Raw genomic sequence first — 23,264 nt, forward strand, 5'->3', positions numbered from 1 at the left:
CACTTGGTATCCCAATCCGAGATGTCTAATAACCCATACGTGACTGAACTCGAATTCGCAATCGGCTTGGCTCGACGTGCCGGAGAATTGATCCTAGAGGCAAGTAAAGATCGCCAAACCGGGAAGGGCACAACGGTAAATGATAAGAAGAATCGAATCGATTTGGTGACTGAGACCGATCAAGCTGTTGAGAAGTTAGTAGCTAAATCAATCAAAGGGAAATTTCCGGATCATAAGTTGAGTGATTCTTCGTGTTCTTTTGCAACTTGATCGAAATGTCATACTAAGATGAGGTCGTTCTTCACACAGATTTATTGGTGAGGAATCATTTGCGGCCGGAGAGAAGGCAGATTTGACGGTAAGAGCTTTGGGCCTCGAGACTTGGACGGTTGAATTCAGAATTCTTATTCTGCTCGTCTGATCCTTTCTCATTCTGAAGAATGATCCTACTTGGATCTGTGATCCTATTGATGGTTAGTCTATTTCGCTGTTACCGTATCGCAAATGAGATCATAAATATAAGATGTGTTGGCTATTTAGGCACTACCAACTTCGTACATGGCTTTCCTAGTGTGTGTATCAGCATAGGTTGGGTGGTAAACAAGGTGCCAACTGTTGGGTAAGCTCAAGAATCTAATGATCGATGTCTTTACAGCTAAAGTACTTTCTTAAACCACACAGAGTGATCTATAATCCATTCCTTTCTCAACTGTATACAGCTGTCAAAGGTCATGGAGCGTACCTTAATCAAACCACTCGATTACCGTTATCCTATCCAGATCAACTTCCACTCAACAAGCTTTCTGATGCTTTGGTAGGAGTAGAATGGGGTAGTGATCGTTCAAAAAATGTTATGGACAAAAAGTCGCGAAGCTTTGTAAGACTGGCGGGAGATCCGAACGAGGTGGACGGTGGGGTGATGTGCCACTCTCTGAGATCGATGGGGTAAGTGTTACTACAGTCCTTTTGCAATTCAACCGTCTTATGTGATTTCGATGGCTGATCCTAATTCTGGAATGGTCGTAGTTCGGCTGCCTTGAACTATAGCCACGTCGCAGCTGGAAGTCTAGATTTGTATTGGGAGATTGGATGTTGGGCATGGGACGGTGAGCATGAGCCAACGCGTTCTAGAAAAAATGTCTTTCATTGATCTTCCGCATCTCATTACATCCGATCTTCAGTCTGTGCAGGAACGGTCATTGTTCGGGAAGCAGGCGGCAAGTGTTATGGGAGAGGGGGGAAAGCATTTGATGAAGATGGGTCAGGAAAAGACCTGATGGGTCATCATTTCTTCGTGATCAGAGGTATCGCAGATCAGGATGGTCAATCTGGTTCAGAGATTCAAGATAGATTGGCACAGGAGTTTTTCAAAAACGTGGCAGAGGAATGGGATGCTTGAGGATGAGCTTTGATTTCTCAGATGTGTTGATACTGATACCAAGACTGATTATTTTGTACGAGGTCTTCTGGTCTTGTATTATATGGCGAAAACAGGGTTAGCCACTGTTCTCTAGAAGAGATGAGATATCACGATTGGCAGCTCATCGTACAAGCTCGAGGAAACTGTAGTGGACTTATGTCAAGTGGGCAGTTTCTTTGTTCGCATGCTTTTTCTACCCATCTCAACCTCATGTTGGAGTCAGTTGTGATTGGCATATGACTCCTTTGATGTGCAAACTTTTCACTTGGAAAGTTTTCAATACCAAAAACCATCCAATAGCCTTTTCAGAAAGCCATATGTATAGCTTGAACATAAGGATATGATGATAAAAACGATGGTCACTTGCTTTCAAAAGAGTGGAAAAGAGAAGTAGTGGAATGTACAACAGGATGATGTTGATATCACCGAGATTGAAACGTATAACAGAGAATACACGACCCGTCAGCAAAAAAGATTTGATTGATGTATTCTATCTTTGCCACAATCTAATTAATGATAGAGACGTTGTCACAAGTCAAATGGTATAGACACAATTGCTCGCAGGCATCGTAAAGATGAACTTTGAGAAAAGCCCTTTAATCGAAGTAATCCAAGCAAGAGGCTAATGGAAATGTGGATATAACTTATTAGATTGTGGTGTAACACTGATCCTCAAATTTCTGTCTAGAGCCAATTGAAGCTTACAAAAAAAGTAGTTATACTACGGATGGTCTCCTTTCATCCAGATATATCTCAGATAATTCATCACTTTGATTGATGTGTACTGGCAGGGGACCTTTATGCCATTTTTCATAATCTGTGACTGTAGTATCATTTGGGTCTTCCAATCTTAACACATCGCCTGGATAAGCCTTGTTTTGTTGTGATGATTCTACTGCTGCGAAGATACTAAGCTTCATTGGAGATTCTTCCGAGGTCACAACGCTCTGGTTTCCTCGAGCGTGTTGCGAGTTTGAAAGTCGAATGGTTTGTAGGAATATTACAATCATAAGCCTATTAAGAAAGGACAGAATCAATAAACGGCTGTGTGGCGAGTTTCTTCGTGGTTTGATGATGACATACACATTGGAGATTACTGATACGATAAAAGTGGAAATCTGCAACGATAAGGATGACTGATTAGTAAAAAGTTCCAAGCAGAAAGACGCGACGGAGGACGTACAAGGTCAGTCATCAGTGAACCTGTTACTCCTGAGATGTTACCTATGGTGGCAGTCCGATACTGGGTCATGAAGTTCAGAATGTAAGAGTCATGCAATACCAGATTTATACCAGATGTGAAAACATCTTACTCACTTGCCAGATCACCAAAGGCAAGAAAGCAACACCGGTGACTAGTATAATGAAAGAATTCATCATGATGACATTTTGCTCGCGAACATGATCCAAGGTAGCTCTGAGTCCCGAATTAATATCAGCATTGGTCTTGGGACTCATTGTCCGCACAATGGTCGCCCAGAGGCTATCGTTTGTTTTTATCACACGCCCTTGCAAAAACGCAAGGTAGATAAAGATCAGTTGTGCCTACATAGTCACGAGAGTCACATAATACATCAGTATATTTCTTGCTCCAATCATTCTTCAGGAAGAGTTCATGCCCACCAATATCAAGAGACATAGAACGCTCAACCAAGCCGCAATGCCCATTTGCATCAGTTTCACGACATGGACCTGTGTGATATCAATGCATAAATTGACTGATTTGTAAATAAAAACGCGTTCATGACATTTGCGGAGACGGACCAGTATAGGGAGAGCCTTGACAAGTGAGCTCAAAATTGGTATTGCTTTTGAAACGTCGAATGTGACAACTTTATGTTCATCTAGTCGCCGCAGCTTCTTGCAGGCCAAAGTGATCGAGTTCAATAGATCTCGGGCCTGCAATTCCAGCATTGTAAATGTTATCAGAGGAACTTTAAATGAGATGGCAAATCACGTTGTCCATCAGCGTTCACTCACATACGCAGTCAGTAAAAATGAGTCAGTGAGACTCACATATGAGAGCCAACAATGCCGCGACTATGAATGTTGTATTGAGAATCATTACCACCAGGGCCGGGATCTTACTGTGATTATGGGCTGGCTGCCAAGGAGGTCTCCATTTGCAACAGATGTAGTGACCCGCACTGCTCCAAGAAAAACACCTACGAAAGATGGATTGCGATCCAAATCAAAACAAAGGTGATGGTCAAATATCGCGAAGAGGGACGAACCAAGCCCCCATCCATAGATAGGTGAATTTCGTGCCAGCTAGAGCCACCCTCCCACGCGTATTGTCTATACCCTTGACATCATTTCCAGAAATCCACACAGCAGTCTCCGCGATTGTCGCTATGGCATAAATTAGTGACCCAGGTAGTTTAGCGGAACTTGCTAGATATACTCACACAACGAATACACAATGCATCCAAGTGCAAAACAGACAGCCGAGTTGGGTCGTAATATGCGGTCTGAAACGCAAATGAAACATTGATATCGGCCTTCCACGTTCGAAGGTCATCCTCACACCTCACTTGGAAGCGATCTCACCTTGATTTATAGAGCCCAGATGGAAAGTTTTGCAGCGTATCTTGACGAAACAGGTTCCAACAGCCGTGATCAGTAGTCTACATATGTGACCCAAAATTTACCGCGTCAGCATCAATCTTCTCAATCTTCGGCCCCCAGTCCACTTCAAAAAAAAGACGAGTCACATGAAGTTCAGAATGATGCTTGAGAAGGGTAATACCACTACTCCGCCTTTCCAGCGAGGAAGTACAGCAATTGAAGCGAGGTAGTCACTCAGCGCTGAGTACGGCCGCGGTTGATGACGGACGGATTCAAAGACAGCTAAGAAGCCTGCTATTGTATCTGCAGACATCTTTTGAAGTCAAGATGGATAGTCGACGAGTGTTGAAGAGTGCTTGAACGCCCGTGTAATAATTATAAGTGAAGCTGGGATGAGGGTGGGTAATCACTTCGCTTCCAAGTCAGCTAGGATGAAAACATATCAGGTTGTGATCCCAAGAGACCCGCATATGCTTGGTTTCTGAATGAGGTTGAGTGTGCACAACATTATTGCTCGTGCGATCTATGGTAGCAGTTTTCCACCGTTTTGCTACACGGCAAGGACACTCCGACTCCCCTGCGATGTCTGATCACTTTTGCAGAGGAGCGGTTGTCCTGACGGAGCGCACTGCAAGATGTCTGCTCGGGCCACAAAGCTCGGACATCCTCTGGATGTTACACCAGAGTGGGGCACCTTCACTGCATCTCCCAGATGCCGTGCGGATGTTTAAGCCCTTGGATGTGCAAAAGACATCCCGATCTGGGGTGTCAGTCCGATAAATTGGATCCCGGACAATCCGGACACCCTTTGGCTCAAAAGCGTCTTTGTGGTGTAGAGTTTAGGGGGAAATGAAGCCGTCCTCTTTGAGGACGAGTCACGACTGTATTTGTAAAATCATTCGGTTGGTGTGTTAACTCTGTGCTTCGTAATTGGGACCATGGTTCAAAGAATGAGCAGTTTATTAAAAGAATTCTGAGAGTTAATAAGGACCAGGCGCAGAGTTCGCGCGATCTTATATACCGCGGGAATCGATGTGTTCAAAACTCGATTGAAGGAGTTGCCAATCTTCAATCACGAGTCTCGTTTGCAGCGCGTTCACATTAGAGGGGTTCAAGTCAACCACACTGTGACCTCCCAGCCCCTCAAAGTTAATCTTTTTCATAATTTTTTTTGCCAGGAATGTGCTTCTCAGGGGGGACTTTCGGACAGTGTTTTCAAAATTAAAAATTTGAGTAGCATTTTGATGAAGGGACAGTTGTATTTCAGACATTCTTCCAACTTGGACCCTCTTGGACCTTGCTATCAGGTTTGCTAAGCACTCTTTTTTGGACTCACTACTTTATCTTCCCTTTCATGTTGTACTTGAAGCACTTTATGTATCCCTCTTTGTCCAGTATCCATGAGCCCTTCCATACTAATCCATCATGAAGGTCACCTTTGCAATGGCAAAATATCTCTCCAAGTCTAAGCAAAGAGACTTATGAAATGGCTAAAACCAAAAGTTGATGTCTATCTAATCACAAAGAAACACTAGACAAATATTTTTCCACACTGTTTCAAAACATGTGTACTTTATAAAACAGCTTATACTTTCATAATACTATATACTTCAAGAGATGTGAAGGCAGATGAGACAATATAATGAGATCAAAGAGTTGAATTTTATAATCGTGATGATGATAGGAATCAAGGATCTTGGATATGTGTATATACAAAACCATTGAGTTGCTATGTCTCATTACCTTTAAGTTTTGTGAGTGGTGAAGGGTGTTCACTGAGCCTAATATGAATGCATTGCAAACAACTTAACAAGACTTGTGATTGAAGAAAGTTATGAACCCAGTAGGGTAATCAAAAAGTGTATCAAAATTATATCTATGTACATGTATTACACTTACATTTATTTTATTATAACTCTCACCATGTGTTTTTTCCTTCTTTTTTACCATTACTACTAATTCATTATATGTTGGACTTCAGAAAAAAATCAAAGTTTTTACTACCTTAAAGAAGATTAAACTTCAAAGGTTACCACTGAAGCCCAAAAAATAGAGACATACCATGTGTTCAAATAGGTTCAACTTTCTGATAAAAGATGAGGTTTTTGTGGACACATTGATGTTCTGGTCCTTCCTGAGGGAATTACCTTTGAAGGAACTGATGCTGATCACAGATTTTACATTCCGGTGGTTATTAGGACAGTTGGCCGTACAAACTTGTAATGAGACCCCGAGTAGGTCTTGAAGGTGCCATCCCGAAATTGAAAAAAGAACCAAATCAATCCATGGCTGTTGAGATGATCATGTAGCTGGATAATTTTTCAAGCCCCTTTCACAGCCAAAGCTGAAGGATATATTGCTGACTCCACATCCATGAAGATATTCGAAATTTGAGGGGATTGTTTTTCATATTTTCATATCTTCAAGCCGCTACTTCTCAGTGATAAATTCTATATGCACCCCTATTGTTCAATTTGAAATCTTTAAGATTCTTGATACTTGTTCAACAAAACTTGAAGTTGTAATGAATGCTGAGATTATAGCTTCAAGTTGATGCCTCGCACAATGCTTTTGGCACAAGACCGCGCACCTGTGCGCCTGCCTGTCTGACAGTGATGCGGTACAACACAAGGCTTGAGCGTCGCCACTATTTGGCCAAACCTCAAGCCACCAATAACAAACTTGTGAGCATGCCTAAAGCAGAAAATGCTACGCAAGATCTGGCAGTGGAGCTACTTACAAAGTGGCCGGTTGTAGCTTTTGATGATCCGTGGTATGCCGACCGAACGCTTGCACTGTATGTTGGCCCTACAGAATGAAGCCCAAGATCTACCGGCTCGAACCACTACACCTTGCTAGGTTGGTGGTAGTGCTCATCCTTGATCCTGCGTGCGCGTCAAAGCACGTGCCAGTGCTGTCTCCGTGTAGGCAAGAGCTAACACATGGAGTTTTACGTTGAGTACCTCATCCGTCATATCTGACACTCGGAGATGACGGAGCAGGTTTCTGACTCGGCTCAATGCAATGATAGTGTTCTTTTTGATATCAAAGACAAAAGAAGTATGTACAACCGTTTTCCGGGTATGTCCAAGTGAGCCATAGAGTGACGGGCTGGGAAGGTTGCTTTTGGTCATCACCTTTTTTGTGCGGACATTTGTTGGTTCGTCATCGCGCATTAGTGTCTTGTGTTGTACTATACACACAACTTGATTTTCTTTCTCGGCGCGTCACGTGCTCTACGCATGCAGATCATCTAACTAGCTCATATCTGATGTTCCTAACTTCCTACTACGATTTTGCTGTATGCCAGTCTGAGTCAACGCTGAGCAGTCAAGGAATGCAGCCAACAAGAAGAAATGTAGGGCAAAGACACTTTCCTTGGTCTGAAAGAAACCGTTCGACATCCAGTCTATACATACGATCTAATTCGCCATTTAATTTCACCCCTTCAGCTACAGCTTGCAGATTTTGTGAGCTGACTGCAGCGGAGCCGACGCAAGGGAAATTCGCTTCGAGATCTTGAAATAGGGGTCGGAATGGAAGGGCAAAGAAGCTGAACACCAATGACAATTCATTGGGTTTCCTCCTCTCGCCTGCTCAGTAAAACGTATAAAAAGCATATAAACCTCTCCGGTTGGCCTCACCCCATCGACGACTTCTTGCCAACAGCTTACAATTACAATCCTGCCCTTCTGACAAACATGTTTTCCTCGCCAACATACCTTCTTTTGAGCCTTTTGTCCTTAAACTTGCTCACCCCAGAGGCACATTCTCTTCCCCATCGTCCGCCTCAGGAAAGTGCCCCGCTCGACTTTGTCGACCTCAGTCCTCATATCACGGGCAATCGTACCTTCTACCTTAAAAGTCCTTACACCCGTTCAATGGAGGCCAAGATCTACAACTCCAATGGCGAAGTAGCATATTCTCTTAATCCAGTTTCGACTTCCGAGACCAGCTCGATTCATCTCCAAAAAGCCAATACGACCGCGGAATGTCAGGTGATCAAACTGGTCAGTTGGGTCAGAGTTGTTACACACCTAAAAATATCCTGTCTTCCTTTGCTCACCCAGGGTACCATATCTGCGAACCAGTCCAACTGCCCCAGCCAGAAATTTCCAACGTTCTTTCACAGTAGCAAGTCCGGAGAATGGACTGTCGAAAGTGATACGGAAAAGCACAGTACCTATGATCCTCTATTCACGAGAAAATTCGACGAAGGACCAGTGGGTCCTATCTATGATTCGAGCGCTGGAAACATCACCCTTGCTGAGATCTCAGGTGGGAAGCTTTTTACAATCGCCTCATATTGGCATTGATGACTGACGACATGAAGTGATACGCGCTCCGGGATTAGCTCTCCACAAGCCTCCTAAACATGTACCCCATGGGGAGTATTACTCTGTTCACATCCCAGCAGATCGAGGACACGACCCATTCATTTCTCCGGTATGTACATACACACCCTTTCAACCGACCCTCCACTCAGCATGCAGTTCGCGATCGCTCATTGTTTATCATATTTTGCGCTCACAGGAGGCCGCGCTGAGCTTGTTGGTGATCCTTTTAGACTGCCGCGAACAACACTTCATACGTCTCCCAAAGCCTGTTGCTTTCACTCTCCCTCTCCCCACAGTTTGAGACAAGAACCCACACTGTACGGAGCCTTCATCCAGCTGCACGCCTTTATTTTATCACATTCTTTCCTTCCACTCATTACTTGATTATAATTTGACCCAGACGGATTGGCAATCTTAGATTTCTCGCGACAAAACTACTTTTCTTAGCTGTGCTACATTATATTTGTCCTTGATTAACATTAAAAATTACCGTACGTTGTCAAAGAGAAAGAAAGATTCACACCTTGATGGCAAGTATCAATGTTTTATCATTGATGGCTCCGTATACATGACCCACTACCTATTGTGGCCAATCATGGCTGAAAGATGTAACAGAGCTACTTTGTTATACATAGTTTGATATGTTAAACAAAAAGCTACCCAGATAATTCTTTTGAATAACACCTCTCGGCAAAAACGAGCGACAACACCTCTTGAACCCTTTGAAAATCGACACCAGCTCTATGTATAGTCTTCATCAGCCGGCGTTACACATTTTGAACCTATAAGCTCAAGGCTACATGGCGAAGTGGTGCACGAGTTGAAAGTCTATGCAAGCGCACCCTTATTCCAGATGAAGCCCACGACTACGAGTCCTGATACTCCTGACAAGATAGAGATTGCTGATGAAGCGCGTCGAAAAGGAGCAGAGTCTCCGGTGTAAATCTAACCCTTGAGTCCAGAGTCCAGAGTCCAGAGAGTTGATGTGAGCCAAAGCTCACGAACTTGAACAATATCCCCTCAGCTGAACCCTTGATACTCGCAAGCGTTGGCCGACCCGGACGTCCTTCAAACGGAAGGCATTTACGCCCTACAGATTCGAACGTGCCTCGGTCTCGCCCTCGACGCTCAAGCCTCGTATTACTTAATCGAAAAGATGTCCGAGCAAGCGACATGCCTCAGCAGTACGTTCCCAAAGTTTTTCAAAGCGAGATTGCCCGCTCAGTCTTTAGCAAAATTGCGAACTGGCATAATAATTGACTAGCGACCTCGACGCCGTCTGGTCGCCCAGCCTTCCGAAAGGGCGAGATCGATAGTATTCAAATGGCTATCACCGAGTGCGATCACAAACGAGACATATAGCAACTTGGGCCAACAGACAGGATGGCAGACCAATAGTGACGGATCAAAGATCAAGTGAACCAGATGGCTGCATGGCAGAGATGGCGGAATGTCAAGCTCGGCTTCCTAAATCTAAATCTCTGCGGATTCCGCCATCCCGCCGGGCTCTTCTCACTCGAACCGATTCAAGCAATGGCACGCTAGACAGTGACTTGATGGCTATTCTCCAGATCGGAAGACAAATCCAAGCCGCAGATGAAAACCTATATGAAGGGGTCTCTTTCTCCAGATCTGATCACTTCTTTTCCCATCCGTCTTCAGTCACAACAACTTCCAACCTTCATCCTATTCGTCTTCAGTCTTCAGTCTTATTTGTGCCCTGCAGTGCAGTACAATCACAAAACTCTCAACTTCACCCTTCAACTTCTTTTTATATCATTCTCTTTATTCAAACGCAATATCGAAACTTTCATACTCACTGGTGGAGAAACGTATCTTACAACAAATATCACAATCACTAGATCAACTCGACATGATTTCATCACTTTACGCGCTTTTCCTTATCTTCGAAGTAACCGGAAGCATTAACGCCGATCTTACCAACCTTCGAGCTCGAGACGTCAACCCCAAGTTTCAGATGCAAAGAGCTTCAAAAAGGCTTAGACGTTCAGAACCAGTGACCATCAACGATCAAGACGCACGCCAAAATGCAGCCGACGCTTCTGACACTCCCTATAGTAATTATACTAACATCAATACTTCGGACAAATACCCCAATGGTAAGTTCTTTTGGGCATAATTTCCGAACATCTGTGATTAAGTCTGACTTGAAAATCCCTTAATTGTTGTGTGGATTTGCTCAGGTACCGAAAAATCTACGGCACCCAATCCGAATAAGAAGGTAGATGCATCAGGAGATTATTCTTCACTTTATCCGCCGCCACCTTCCGTATCATTACCTCCTTTCAGTGCGATTCCATATCCATTACCGCTCACCGGATCAGGGAAAAAATGCCCACCTCGCAAGCACGATGATGGATTGACGGTCGCTCTACCTTCAGATCTCAATACCGGAAGATTCACAAAATGTGGACAACAGGTAGTGGTGGTATTCGATCAGTTAGCAGGTCGACCATGGCAAGGGAGCAAGAATAATCTGACCTTGACAGTGAGCGACTCATTTGATAGTAAAGGTCATTCAGAGTTAGATAGAACAATCCTTTTGAGTGAGAAGGCCTGGAAAGAAGCAACGGGTAACTCTATCATCAACAAGTTCGAGAGTTGGCCAGTGAGGTGGTTCTTCCTAGATGCTGCTATGCAACAGGAAACTGCGGATGGTCAGCACGAAAATCAAAACGGTGAAGATGATGGTAAGTTTGAGGAAACATTTCGTGTGAATTTCATCTGTATGTCTAACAACTTCTCTGTTTGACAGCTTCAGCCGGTAATTCTACGGACGCCACTTCGGGTAACCAAACAGTCACTGATCGAGGAAACAAATCACCTCGAACTGACGAAGGATCCAATTCAACGACAACATCGACAAAGCCTCCTTCCAACAAGAGAAGTTTACTCTCAAGAAGAAGCAGTTCAAATCCTTCAACTCATCAGCATCCATTAAATGTTTTAAAAGATAAAAAGCTCGATGACCTAAGTGACGATCTAGATGATGCGGTTTCAGGTTTATTGGGTGGTGGTTGGGCAACTTTCTTCACACAAGAAGGTAGGCCAGGTAAGTTTCTTTGATTCCCTCTCTTCGAATCCTCTCTCACATGAAGCTTATCTTTGATTACTCTTAGGTGCCTGTGGTCAAGTGCACAAAGACTCTGATACTATTGTTGCCCTCGACTTTCGACGATATGGAAACTTGGATGAGATTTCACAGTACTGTAACAGAACAGTCCAGATCACAAGAATCTCGACCGGTAAAACTATCACAGCAACAGTAGCAGATGCATGCCCGACTTGCAAAAACAAGAATAGTCTTGATTTAAGTGAAGGTGCATTTCAAAAGTTGGCAACTAAAGATGAAGGAATGGTCTCTATCAAATGGAAATTTGCTTAATCTTGTACTATTCGCTGAACCTTTCTGACTCAGAGAAATCTTGTACTTTTTATTTTTACTTTTTTTGGTTTTTATTGGGTTCCGGTTGTGTGCGAGTTTTTTGAAAGCTTCATGAAATCTTAAGAAAAATCTACATTAAACATACACCACTTGCCTTTGTTACTTTTACGAGGTCGAGAGAGTGCTATCTTGCAATGGGATTTGTATAATGATTTTGGTCCCCCTCAATGAGTAGTTGATAGATATTATAATGATCTTTCAAATATATACTTTCGATTTTCCCTGCGGTGTTATCTCGTAACTGTGATGCATTGATCATTAGATACGATGATCAGTTTTTGAGCCTGTGGCGCAACTTGTTTTCCAACAGAAAACACCGAGCAGAACATGCAACTCGTTTTTCGACAGCAATTGCTCAGAAGAAGAGTCCTTGCACATGGTAAGTCAAATGCTCCGTATAATGACTCCAGAGAAAGACTTTCTAGCTGACATAAAGAAACACTTGGTGGAATAAACACTGAGCGGACAGGGAGTGACAACGAGCAAAGTGCGTCGGGCGGACTTGGGATAGGCTGAACAGGGCCTTGCGGACAAGTTTCAGGTTGATTCTTTGCACTTTGGGGGTTTGAATCATTTGGTGCTCCACAGCCATTGTACTTGATACGCGTTGAATACCAGAAGTAATCTATTATCTTGATCAGAGAAGCAAACATGTATCAATCACATTATTACAGTCGAAACTTCTTTGAATCTCATAATCTCTTTCAGCTTTTACTGATACATTTGTACTTTTCCGATGAAACATCCGAGCCGTGACACTGATATCATCCTGGTACACAAAGCACTGCTGTGAGATATATAAGGGGCGATATTTGAGATGGGGACACTGGTAGAATGAATCTTGATTTTTTCATCTGCCCAATACTTACTAAACCTTTTGAAAAAGCTAGAGACTGGGCCTCTCAAAGATGCAACGAGCTGTCTTTTTGCCAATTATCAACATATTAATTGTGTGCTACTCTTTCCATGTGGTTCGGGCACCCATAAATCCTTCTTTTACCAAGCCTCATCAGCTTGAACCAAAAACTACAGAAAGCATCGAGAGTATAGGGAACTGTGAACATCACTTCAAAAGTAGCAACATACCCACAGAAGACCATGAAGCTAATGCTGAATTATCAACTCACTTGAAAGACAATGAGGATGTACTAATGGAAAATACTGATGCTGCAGCACTAGAATATCTCACCAGCCATCCTGAATCTGATACTATTTTGTTTTGGAACAATTTCTCTCAAGAGATGAGCACCATTCTTGGATCTATGGATTCAGAAAATATCATACAATCTCCAGATCAAACGGAAAGCAGAGGGATGACAACCTCTACACACTTTCCATTCCTGGAAGCTCAACACACTACGGTTGATGAGGATTCAAATGTGGGATCTTTGAAGGGAAACCAGTTTGATTCTTCAGCATCAAGTTCTGATCCCAGAATGTTCCAAGATTCTCACAACATCAAACAACAAAAACAAAAGCCAAAGCTTATTGGAGTTCAACATAAGGCACATATATCTAAAAAGAAAGGAAAATCAAAATCAAGGTTTCAAGTTTTAAAAAATTTGCCAAAGATTGAGGAAGTAGAAGAAGAACTTCAATATTCCCACTTCCAATCCAGAAGTGTAGCTAATTTACTCAAATCAAAAGGAATGCTAGCTTTATGGCACAATTACGAGGTGTCAAGACAGATTGATGTTTTCTTTCATAATCTAGATAGCATATTCTACTCAATACTTTGGTCTTCATCAATCATCCCATGTACCCCATATCATGTCAAGGTAGCAATCCATAGGGTCAAGAAGGATGTTGTGATTGCTTTCTTTGGGGGCCTGAGTTTAATCCGTCAGAGAAGTCAAAAAGATGTCCCAATCAAAGATCTAGTTTCTGATGGATGGGTTTACCTTCAAGATTATTTGCATCAAGTGTTTTATCCTGGTCAAAACAAAATCAGTACACTTTCATTACTATTCAACAATGATGTGGACGACTTGTCAAGCCCTTCATATCTACCAAGGTATATGTTGAACCTTGATAAATACTCACCTGTTCAACCAAGCCATATAGCAGCATTGATTTCAAATTGGACAAAATACTATATCTTTGAGCCAACTCAGTGCAAGATTGAATTTTCAACACATTCATTTCTTTCTGAAATTTTATCTGAAGCAGAACTCAGAGGCAAGAGGATCTTGACTCCTAGGCTTATCAAAAAGAAACAGAAGCCCTCATTGCCAACTTTGGAATTCTCAATTTCCATGCTCCCACATCTTTCAGAGCTGGAGCTGTCTAAATTAAAAGAATACAAAGGGAACCGGCCTGCAAATTATCTTGCAGTCATTGGTATGTCTGCACTGACAAAACACACAGACATCTTGACAAGCACTCAAATCTTCTTTGGTTGTCTTGAAAGAGATATGAATCAAAGCTTGATAGAAGGCATCCATTCAATTGGTGGGCCATTGAGAAAAGATCTGATCTTTGACTCAAAAAAGATCCAAGATGTAATCAAAGCCATTAAATCTTTCATGGTTCCAGCCTTTTTGGGTGTACTGGTTGTGTTGCACTACAATCAGTTAACAGACCAAGTGATGGAAATTTTACTTAAGACTGGCTGGGAGATTCTGCAAGATTATTTTTCTAAATGGCGAAACTGTTTTCATGAAGACCCATCATCAATTCTCCTGACCAAAGAGGAAAAGTTATCACATGAGGTTGACTGGTATCATGCTAAAGACACCTTACATTATTTCTCTCAGTCTAGAGTCAAGAAAAATTTTCCTATGGATCCTGTTTGGTTTGTACTTGAGCTTTGGTATGAGACTATAATTCAAAAGAGAGATAGTTGGGTTCATGATAAGATTGAATTTGAACCATCACTACCAAATCAAGATGTATACCATAAGTTTCTTGCTTGTTTGAAAAAGTATAACTCTTGATTGATTTTTTGTATTCTCAAATGGGTTTCCACAAAATGAAGACATATGTGTGACTTTCATAATACACTGTCACTGAAAGGATTGAATGCAACAGTGGGTTTTTGCATAACCCATATGTTGATTCCTTTAACCATTCCATTTTCCTATATATGATAATGTACCACTAATTCTCAGTTTTACACTTGATGAAAGCTAGTAAGAAACCAACTAAAAAAATGAAAACTATTGCGCTGAGTTTAGCTACATAGGTATCTTGACTTGTGATCTGCTACAATCATAAAACTCAAATCTGGACTACAAAGGGACCCACTGCTTTTAGAGCCAAGCCCAATGCTTTTAGTCTTCCACACAATGATTTTTGTCTTGGACAATATACCATTACACTTATGGTGTTTGGTCCCATCCTCTGATTGATGTTCTTGCTTTCCTTAGTGGCTTTGTTTTCATGCCACAATGTGTTGAAGAGCAAAGGTAATTGCATTCTACCTGTTGGTTAATGCTTCAATCCAACACTTTTTGTCCTGGGGAATAGATCTTTGGGCTTTTGGGGTGTGGTTCTTTCCTTTTGCAGAATTTTAGTCCCAGAGAAATGGATTCAAACTTGATGTGGTCACTAGACATTGTTTTTGACTCATGGCTAACCCCTTTTCTGATTTGGTCTACTTTCATTGCACAATGTGTTGCAAAGCAATGGTGATCACATGTTCATGTCAAATGGTAACATATAAATTGGCCCATTGTTTGTCAATGATCACCTTTCAAGTTTGATTTCTCTTCATAATCTGTAACCATCAATCCTTCTGCAATCACTACTGCAACTTCCTTAGCCCACATTCTTTGCTTTTATTTTCATTCCAGCACTCAACCAAATCTTATGTAACCAATAAAAGTCCCATTAAAACAAGTTCATCATTGTGTGGGCATGGCTTTGTAGAATAAATAACTACATAATTCTGAGTTGGAGTATCAAATTCAAAGTTCAACCCTTGCAAAGTTATTGTTGTTTTCTTGGTTCAACTTCTGGTATTTCACAAGATCTGTGAAGCCCTAATCACCCTGATAAGGTTGTATTGAATCCTGATCCCAAGAATTAGTTGTTATCAAGAAGAGTCAATTATTGTGATTGAGATAAGCAGTTAGATGAAAGGCATACAAGAGATTTGATTTCTTAAATGAAAGTTGTACACATGGCTTTCTGGAATCTGAATCGACATGCTGAGGTTAAATAATCTGTCATTGATTGTGGAGAAATGTGATGTATGTGATAGGTGACTGAGTGACATTTCGATTGACTGAAAGTTTTTGATCGTCACTTCAGCCAAACCCAACCTACCAACTAACCAAACACCATCCACTACCAACACCATCACCATCAGCACCACCAACGATGACAAGTTCAAGTTCAAATGATGCACTCTTACTATTCTCAACGGCCATCTCATCCTCACCAAACTCAATTCAACAACGTAAAACTCTCATTCAACTTAAAAATCAATTCGATTCAAATCCTGCTTTATTGCCGATTCTATATCCTTCTTTATTATCTCTCATCTCATCTCAATCAAATCATCCTTCGATCAAAAAATGGGTATCTTCAATAATCGAATTGGCTATCTGTAGACCTAATCTAAACTTATCATCTGATCAAAGATTACAAAGTAAATTGATTTCTCTTGTTCTGCTTCTTTTCTGATGATAGATTACTCACTTTTTTTGTTGGTTGACTGCTTTACATAGTTATAATTCAATCTACAGAAACTATTCATAAGATTTTAAATTCACAAGATCTAGAACCTAATTCAGATTTAATCGAATCCAAGAAATTCGCAATCCAAGCAGCCACCACATCATATCCCATCATCTTTAAGTTAATCAACACAAAATCAACTTCAGATCATACAAGAACTTGGACATTCATCAATCAAACCAAATCAATCATCTTATCAATCTTTAGATCAACTTCTCAAAACGTTCCATTAGGATTAAAAATCACTTCAATCAAATATCTTCAAAGATTAATTCAAGTCGGAACCAAAGGTGGTTCAGCTGATCCTAGAAAACGATCAGAAGATCCTAGTATCTCAATGTGTTCTGCTAATGGAAATTCATTCATCAAACCAAAAGAAATTGAACAAGAATCTAATTTATTATTAGAGGAATTGATTAGGTTACTTTATCAAACTAAGTTGAGTCAATTTGTTTTTGGGCTTCTTTTAACACTTTGGTTTGATTTCTTTGATTCTGACAACGAAAACTAACCCTATCCTTGGTATATTTTGTGATACGCGATCTTTTGAAAACGCGTCGTCAATAGTTCACCGGAGATAGCATCAGCCATCATCGTTACTACAGGTACATTAGTACGACATCGACCCACCCTATCCACCACGATCATAAACACCTTAACTTCCTACATCCCACCTTCCTCACCACTTGCCCATAACAATAAACCAGGACTTCAAATCAAAGGAGTCGAAAAAACACTACGGATCACCTTATCACATTTAGAAAGACATACACCAAGTCCACAAATCAGAGAAGCTTTAGTAAACCAATTGAAAAGATTAGAAGAATTAAATGAAAAAGAAAAAGATCGAAAGAGGCGAAGGAAAGAAGAGGATGCGAGTGCCAAGAAACGAGCCAAGAGTGGGAATACGATGGTGACCCCTGTTGCTCAACAACCTACTGTTGTGGAAGATCATGAAAGGAATCAATCACAGTTACAAGGATTTGATGTGACTAGTCTTGGATTAGAATTAGTGGTCGAACTTGTGATTGCTAATTTACTTGCATTGGACGATCAAACCTTACATGAAGCCATGGCTGTTTGTCCTCCTTAATTTGATTCCTAGTGTTGACTTGTTAAATTTCTCAAAGAACTAATGATCTGATATCTATTTCATGTAAACAAAACCCAGAGCTTTAGGTATACCCCACCTACCCCGAATAATATCCCCGATCAATCAATCCAACCTACAGCCGCTTTACCCATCCCATCAATGATTTCTGATCCAATTACAAGGCAACCTCAAGTTCCGATTCATGTCTCGCCACCAACCACAAGAACTTCAACTCCAATCCCAACGGGTTCACCTGTTAGACCTACCATGGAACCCATCATTTCAAGTTCAGATATAGATCCAGAAGAAGAAATCATCATACCGATCATAGAAGAAGAAGAAGACATAGAAGAAGAAAAAGAAGGCATCATAAGCAAATGGGAACCTGAATCTCCTTTATTTCTTAATGAACCAAATCGTAGATTGTTATTGAAATTCACTCTGGATCGAATTGCTATGAAGGAAGATGAAGTGGGTCATGAAGGGGTTTGGTCTACTCTTTTGGCTAGATTGGTTACTAGAGGTATGGATGGTGGTGGGGGTGAAGGAGGTGAAGAAGTTGAGGAGAGAAGAGAAGATGTGAGAGCTGCACTTTTTGGATTTGTTATAGCGGATTTTCCAAAACGGTAAGTGAAGTTAGGCTTTTTATCATTTCGTATGAATGCTGATTGGGTAGTATGATAGGATGCATTTTGCGAGGGTTTGGTTGATGGAAGAATGGCTTGCAACACGGAAACAACAAGTTGATGAATACCCTCACTCGATAGGATTCACAAGTAGTACTACAAGTATTGGAATGAATGCATATGATAGATGGTTAGGACATATACTAGATCATATTTTAACTCTTAGTACTAGTACTAATTCTCAAGGAGAAAGGAACACACGACATTTATTATCACAATTCTTATTAGATTTACCTAACTTACCTGAAAAAGAATTGAATAGATTAGTCGATCTTTGTGAAGAACCTGAGATGTTGACGATTGGATTTACATCTTTAAGAGAAATCACCAGTTTGCGACCTACACTTAGGTTTAAGACTTTAGATTTGTTATTAGGATTGACTACACATAAGTCTAGACAAACTAGAAATGCAGCTATCGTTAGTGTTAAATCTTGGGTTGGTTCATCGGGTAGAGAATGGAAAGTCTTGGGAGAAAGAGTGGTTAGTTTTGCCATCCAATTGGTACAAAGGTTAGAAGAAAATAATGAAGAAGAAGAAGAAGAAGAAGAGTTACAGACAGAAGAGAATTTAGGTGATGGAGATGAAGGAATGGAAGATGGTGAAGTCAATGGAAATGATCATGGAGTTCGATTTGCTGTAGTTGAAAATGCGGTCTTACAATCTGGTTTAGGTAAAGCTAAAGATGAAGAAACTGTTGTGAGACATCTTGAGTTACTTTTGGCTTTATCAGTTAAGAATCCGGATTTATTGGATCAGTTGAGTATTTGATTTCCATTACTAATCTCTTTTTAATTAATCTCTTCTTTCCAATCAAAAAGAGGTAAAGGTTGAATACTAATTAAAGTCCCCTCCCCCCAAAAAATATGATTTCATACATAGTCTTTTTCGAGTTTATCCAAATGTATCACCACATATCAGAGATTGTGTACAACAACTTATTACACCATTAATCCGATCACTGGGAGCCAAACATCCGAAAATAGTTTCATTAATTGAAAATTGTCAAACCGGATCCGAATCCTTAGTTTTAAGAATTTTAAATATCTCGACCGAAAAAGGAGGTAAACCACCGCAAGTGATTATAGAAGCGATTAAAAATTTAGCAAATACATCGACTAACCTTTCACCCAGATTTATTATACCATTGATTGGTGAATTAAATAAAGAAGAGATTTTATTTAATTTACCTAAGATCTTAAGTTTATTGAATGGTACCTTACAAGAGAAATTAGAAGTGAAATCTGTATTTGAATCGATTATCCAATTACCACCTAATAATTTCGGATCTGTTTCAACTAATGCACCTAGAATCAATCGAGGTAATGAAGTTTTATTAACACCGGTTGAACTTTTAGTGAAATTACATCAGACTGATGATTCAGGTGGTAAGATTTCGATCAAACAAGCTATTGAAGCTATTGGACTTTGTTTTTCGATGACGGAGATCTTCAAACCTGAAGTTTTGGCGGCTTTTATGCAACAAGTAGTAGATGAAATGACTTTACCTACTTTGTTTCTTAGAACAGTTAAGTTTCTTTTTTTTTTCTTTGGGGTTTTCAATTTTTTCGAATGAATGAAAGAAATTCACACCAAATCATAAGAAACCATGAAATCTTAATCTTCTAATGTTTTGACACCTGTCTGTGTGATTTGATTTTTTTTCGATGGACATATATTAGGTAATCCAAGCCGTTCAAACTTATAAATCATTACAACCATTTGTTTCTACAACACTTTTGTCTAGATTGATTATTAAGAAGATTTGGACGATTGGACAACTTTGGGAAGGGTTTATGAGATGTTCAAAGATCATTGCACCTCATTCGTTTGGAGCACTTTTACAATTACCTAGAGAACAATTAAAAGAATTGGTGGGAAAACAAGGTGTATTGAAAGCTCCATTAAGAGAATATGTGGTTAAGAGTTTGTTCATTTTTTCTTTTCTTCTTCTGTGATCTCGGTTTGGGTTTTGAAGAAGTCGACGAAGAGGGTTATTGATGTTTGATTGTTTTTTTGGGTTTGGGTTTGATTTAGAAGCGGGAAATAATAAGAGTAGAGTGATGGGGTTATTGGAAATCTTGTCTGATACTCCTACCACACCTACTACACCATTACCTACCACCCCTACTACGATTACGAATAATGATGGGAATCATGAGGGTAGTATGGGTATTGAAGGTAGTGGTACTCGTTGTGAATTAGGATTAGAGAATGGGAAAGAAGATGAAAAGGTTGGAGAAGTAGAAAATGTTGGAGATGAAAAGGTTACAGAAGAAAAGGTTGGAGAAGTAGGAAAGGTTGGAGATGAGAACATCACAGAAGAAAAGGTCGGAGAAGAATCGGTTGGAAATGAAAAGGTTGGAGAAGAAACGATTGGCGATGAAAAAATTACAGAAGGAAAGCTTGGAAATGAAGAAGAAGAATCTAAACTTGAGAAATGTAAAGAGAATGAAGTTGAAAAAGTTAAAGAATTGAATGGTTTAGTAAATGATACTGAAGAAATTGAACCTCAAACTCAAACAGAAGTTGGAATTGGAGCATCCAAGTCAGAAAGAGAAGGTAATTTGAATCTATTGGAATCTAATTCTACTATTAATACAAATCAATCGGATCCTAAAAGTTTAATTTTAGCTGATGTGGGATAATCTTCAATAGAAATCAAAACTCAATTTTAGTGTTTTCCGTTTGTTTTGTGCTTTTTTTTGTGTTTTTTTTCTGGTGTTTAAGTTCTTTGTTTTTATGGATTTTTCTTTTTTGATTAGGTTTTTTTTGGGGATATATATATATGTTTTGAGATGAAATTTAAATTAAATTGAAATGAAATTATATATATATAAACAACAGGATTAAGAAATCTTTTGATTTATATATTTTTTGGATTTGAATTTAGTGATTTGATGTTTTTTTGTTAACTTGTGATATTTCTTTGGGTGTGTGATCAATTATGAGTATAAATTAGAGATTGTTACATTTTGTTAGATCAGTTTATGGTTTGAAGGAATTAAAAGAGGAAAGAAAGAAGAATTGTACACTTGTTTGTTTTTATGAGGTTGTGAAGTGGGAGTATGCTTCAACTTAACCAAGTTTACTCCCAGTACTTCTGAGAGAACCCATACCTTTTTATGGAACCCAAAAGCCAAGGCACAATTGTGGGCTGGATTAGTGTTTTGGAGTTTGCTGCACTAAATGTTTGCAGAGCTCAACAGAGAGCCCTCCCACGAACTTTGACTTCCTCAGAAACTTTGATTTGTGACAAGATATGCAGACTTGAGTAGATTGGAGTACAATGGCTGAGCAGGTACCTCAACTGAATGTGAAGGGCTTTAGAGAAGGTGTGTCTGCGCTGTGGTTGCATTGCTTGATCACTTGAAGAATTTCTCCAGAGTCCAGGTCTCAAGGCTACTTGCATGCTCATTGGTGGGATTCAAGAGTTTGGAAACAGACCTCATATTATCTTTATGGACAATCTTCAATGATAGTATAGCAGCAACTTATATATTCTTTTTACTTCTCTATCTTGGTAGTTACAGAAGTACAATTCATCGTAGTAGATCATCACACAGATTATGAGCAGTAGAGCTGTTGGTTTTGATAAAATTGATATTACAAGGATCAATATAGAAAGCATACAGAAAGAAGAGAGGTCAAGGAAGACAGCATCAAAGCTGTGCCAGCAGCGGGAAAAGATAAGAATCTCCAAAAATTTATCAGGTCAAGAAAGACTCAAGAGTGTAAAGTCGAATAAGATCAGATAACACCTGTCTCCAGATAGGATTGTGCAAGTATGACTTGACCCATACACCTCTAAAAGCGAACTGCACGAAAAAGGACTTGTCCCGCTCGAAAGACACAGTGCCAGTACTGTATCAAGGAGGGGAACCCTTTAACGCTCCAAACACCTCATCGTCGCACTTTTGAGGGGTTGGGGCGGTCTCCAATTTGTTGAAAAACAAATAAGTCAAGGTCAAATTATCGTTTGGGCTCGGTGGAGAGGTCCATTCTTGCTATTTATCAAAATGTAGGGAAGAAGATCAGCAGAGTTTTCTCATCTTCAATAGTGAGATTGCAAGACTCACACGCGGGATCGGACACTCGACTTTGCAGTCGTCGCTGAGGTAATTTCCAAAAGCATACGCAGCTTCATCCATAGGCGCCCTGTGTTCAGAAGGATGGATCGAAATGGCAACCTTTGTGTCAGTTGGCGCTAAATGTGAATCCGAGTCTCACCAGACACGCACTTCACAAGAGCCGTTGGAACAAGGTCTTGATTCCTTGTCATGAACTATTGAAATCGGCTCATCAGCTTGCGGTGAAATGTATTGAATAACTTGTTTGAATCACATCGCACTTACCGCACAGCTTTTGAACATGGCGCATGGCACACTTGCATTTGCCATGAATCGAGCGACACTGTGTACCCGCCCATTGGAAATTAAAGTAAATCAGCTTACCAGTGCAGGTCACAGAAGTCAGATTGATACACCAAACATGATGTTGGTGGCATGAAAAATTGCGACGAAGGAAAGAGTGATCACTAACGCTTGACAGTCATTAGTGTCAGCAGTCATGCTCCCACCTCCTTCAGATAGACATATTACGGGGTTTGCACCATCGCATTTCTTTCCGATGCCTAGTTTCATTGCCAACTTCATTCTATTAGACGACGCGCTGACTGGAGCCTCCTGCAAGGTGTGATTATTCTTTTTCACGATGCTGCTGTTGTCAGCGCGACGAATCATATGCCTGGTGGAACGCACTTGAAGTCTCCGAGTCCCAATCACCTTAGTTTCTCCGACCTGGAAGAAAACATAAGAGAGAATAGGTACAAACAGAACAAACTTCATGATGAGACAGGAAAGATTGAATCTAAGAGAAAGATCGCGTTTGATGGCAAGTGAGTATCTAGGACTAAAAAGTGTTGGCAGAGTTGAAGATTAAATCGATCGAGTTTGATGAGAGGGAATTGATCACGCTCAAAACCACAGCCATTGGTGAGCCTTTAAGTAAGC

General features: G+C 40.5%; 7 protein-coding genes across 7 annotated transcripts; 5 read left to right on the forward strand and 2 right to left on the reverse strand.

Moving 5' to 3' along the window:
- Positions 1–21: 21 nt before the first annotated feature.
- On the forward strand, positions 22–1,399 carry MELLADRAFT_39285 (uncharacterized protein; the record flags this gene model as incomplete). Its single annotated transcript, XM_007415435.1, has 7 exons — positions 22–236; positions 310–358; positions 440–473; positions 541–619; positions 682–945; positions 1,027–1,106; positions 1,182–1,399. 7 exons carry the CDS (start codon positions 22–24, stop codon positions 1,397–1,399), a joined length of 939 nt encoding a protein of 312 aa, XP_007415497.1.
- A 323-nt stretch (positions 1,400–1,722) lies between these two features.
- On the reverse strand, positions 1,723–2,829 carry MELLADRAFT_57448 (uncharacterized protein; the record flags this gene model as incomplete). Its single annotated transcript, XM_007415516.1, has 5 exons — positions 1,723–2,042; positions 2,126–2,434; positions 2,504–2,538; positions 2,604–2,663; positions 2,738–2,829. Coding segments are annotated over 4 exons (451 nt in total), but the record flags the coding sequence as incomplete, so codon positions are not given.
- A 607-nt stretch (positions 2,830–3,436) lies between these two features.
- On the reverse strand, positions 3,437–4,333 carry MELLADRAFT_57451 (uncharacterized protein; the record flags this gene model as incomplete). Its single annotated transcript, XM_007415515.1, has 3 exons — positions 3,437–3,891; positions 3,971–4,047; positions 4,135–4,333. The coding sequence occupies 3 exons, from the start codon at positions 4,299–4,301 to the stop codon at positions 3,815–3,817; spliced, it is 321 nt and encodes a 106-aa protein (XP_007415577.1).
- A 3,356-nt stretch (positions 4,334–7,689) lies between these two features.
- On the forward strand, positions 7,690–9,268 carry MELLADRAFT_67245 (uncharacterized protein; the record flags this gene model as incomplete). Its single annotated transcript, XM_007415436.1, has 5 exons — positions 7,690–8,266; positions 8,322–8,434; positions 8,556–8,642; positions 8,744–8,816; positions 9,087–9,268. 5 exons carry the CDS (start codon positions 7,690–7,692, stop codon positions 9,266–9,268), a joined length of 1,032 nt encoding a protein of 343 aa, XP_007415498.1.
- A 319-nt stretch (positions 9,269–9,587) lies between these two features.
- Positions 9,588–11,876, forward strand: MELLADRAFT_79073 (uncharacterized protein; the record flags this gene model as incomplete). The annotated part of the gene is made up of 4 exons (XM_007415437.1): positions 9,588–10,445; positions 10,530–11,036; positions 11,102–11,398; positions 11,466–11,876. 4 exons carry the CDS (start codon positions 10,199–10,201, stop codon positions 11,729–11,731), a joined length of 1,317 nt encoding a protein of 438 aa, XP_007415499.1.
- An 823-nt stretch (positions 11,877–12,699) lies between these two features.
- MELLADRAFT_67247 (uncharacterized protein) lies at positions 12,700–14,727 on the forward strand (the record flags this gene model as incomplete). The annotated part of the gene is made up of 1 exon (XM_007415438.1): positions 12,700–14,727. The coding sequence occupies one exon, from the start codon at positions 12,700–12,702 to the stop codon at positions 14,725–14,727; it is 2,028 nt and encodes a 675-aa protein (XP_007415500.1).
- A 1,363-nt stretch (positions 14,728–16,090) lies between these two features.
- On the forward strand, positions 16,091–21,100 carry MELLADRAFT_117867 (uncharacterized protein; the record flags this gene model as incomplete). The annotated part of the gene is made up of 8 exons (XM_007415439.1): positions 16,091–16,385; positions 16,465–16,912; positions 17,042–17,552; positions 17,646–18,193; positions 18,252–19,010; positions 19,135–19,780; positions 19,935–20,178; positions 20,290–21,100. The coding sequence occupies 8 exons, from the start codon at positions 16,115–16,117 to the stop codon at positions 20,898–20,900; spliced, it is 4,038 nt and encodes a 1,345-aa protein (XP_007415501.1).
- Between the last annotated feature and the right edge of the window lie 2,164 nt (positions 21,101–23,264).

This window comes from Melampsora larici-populina (genome assembly GCF_000204055.1).
Source record: "Melampsora larici-populina 98AG31 unplaced genomic scaffold MELLAscaffold_51, whole genome shotgun sequence".
NCBI classification, from domain to species: Eukaryota; Fungi; Basidiomycota; class Pucciniomycetes; order Pucciniales; family Melampsoraceae; genus Melampsora; species Melampsora laricis-populina.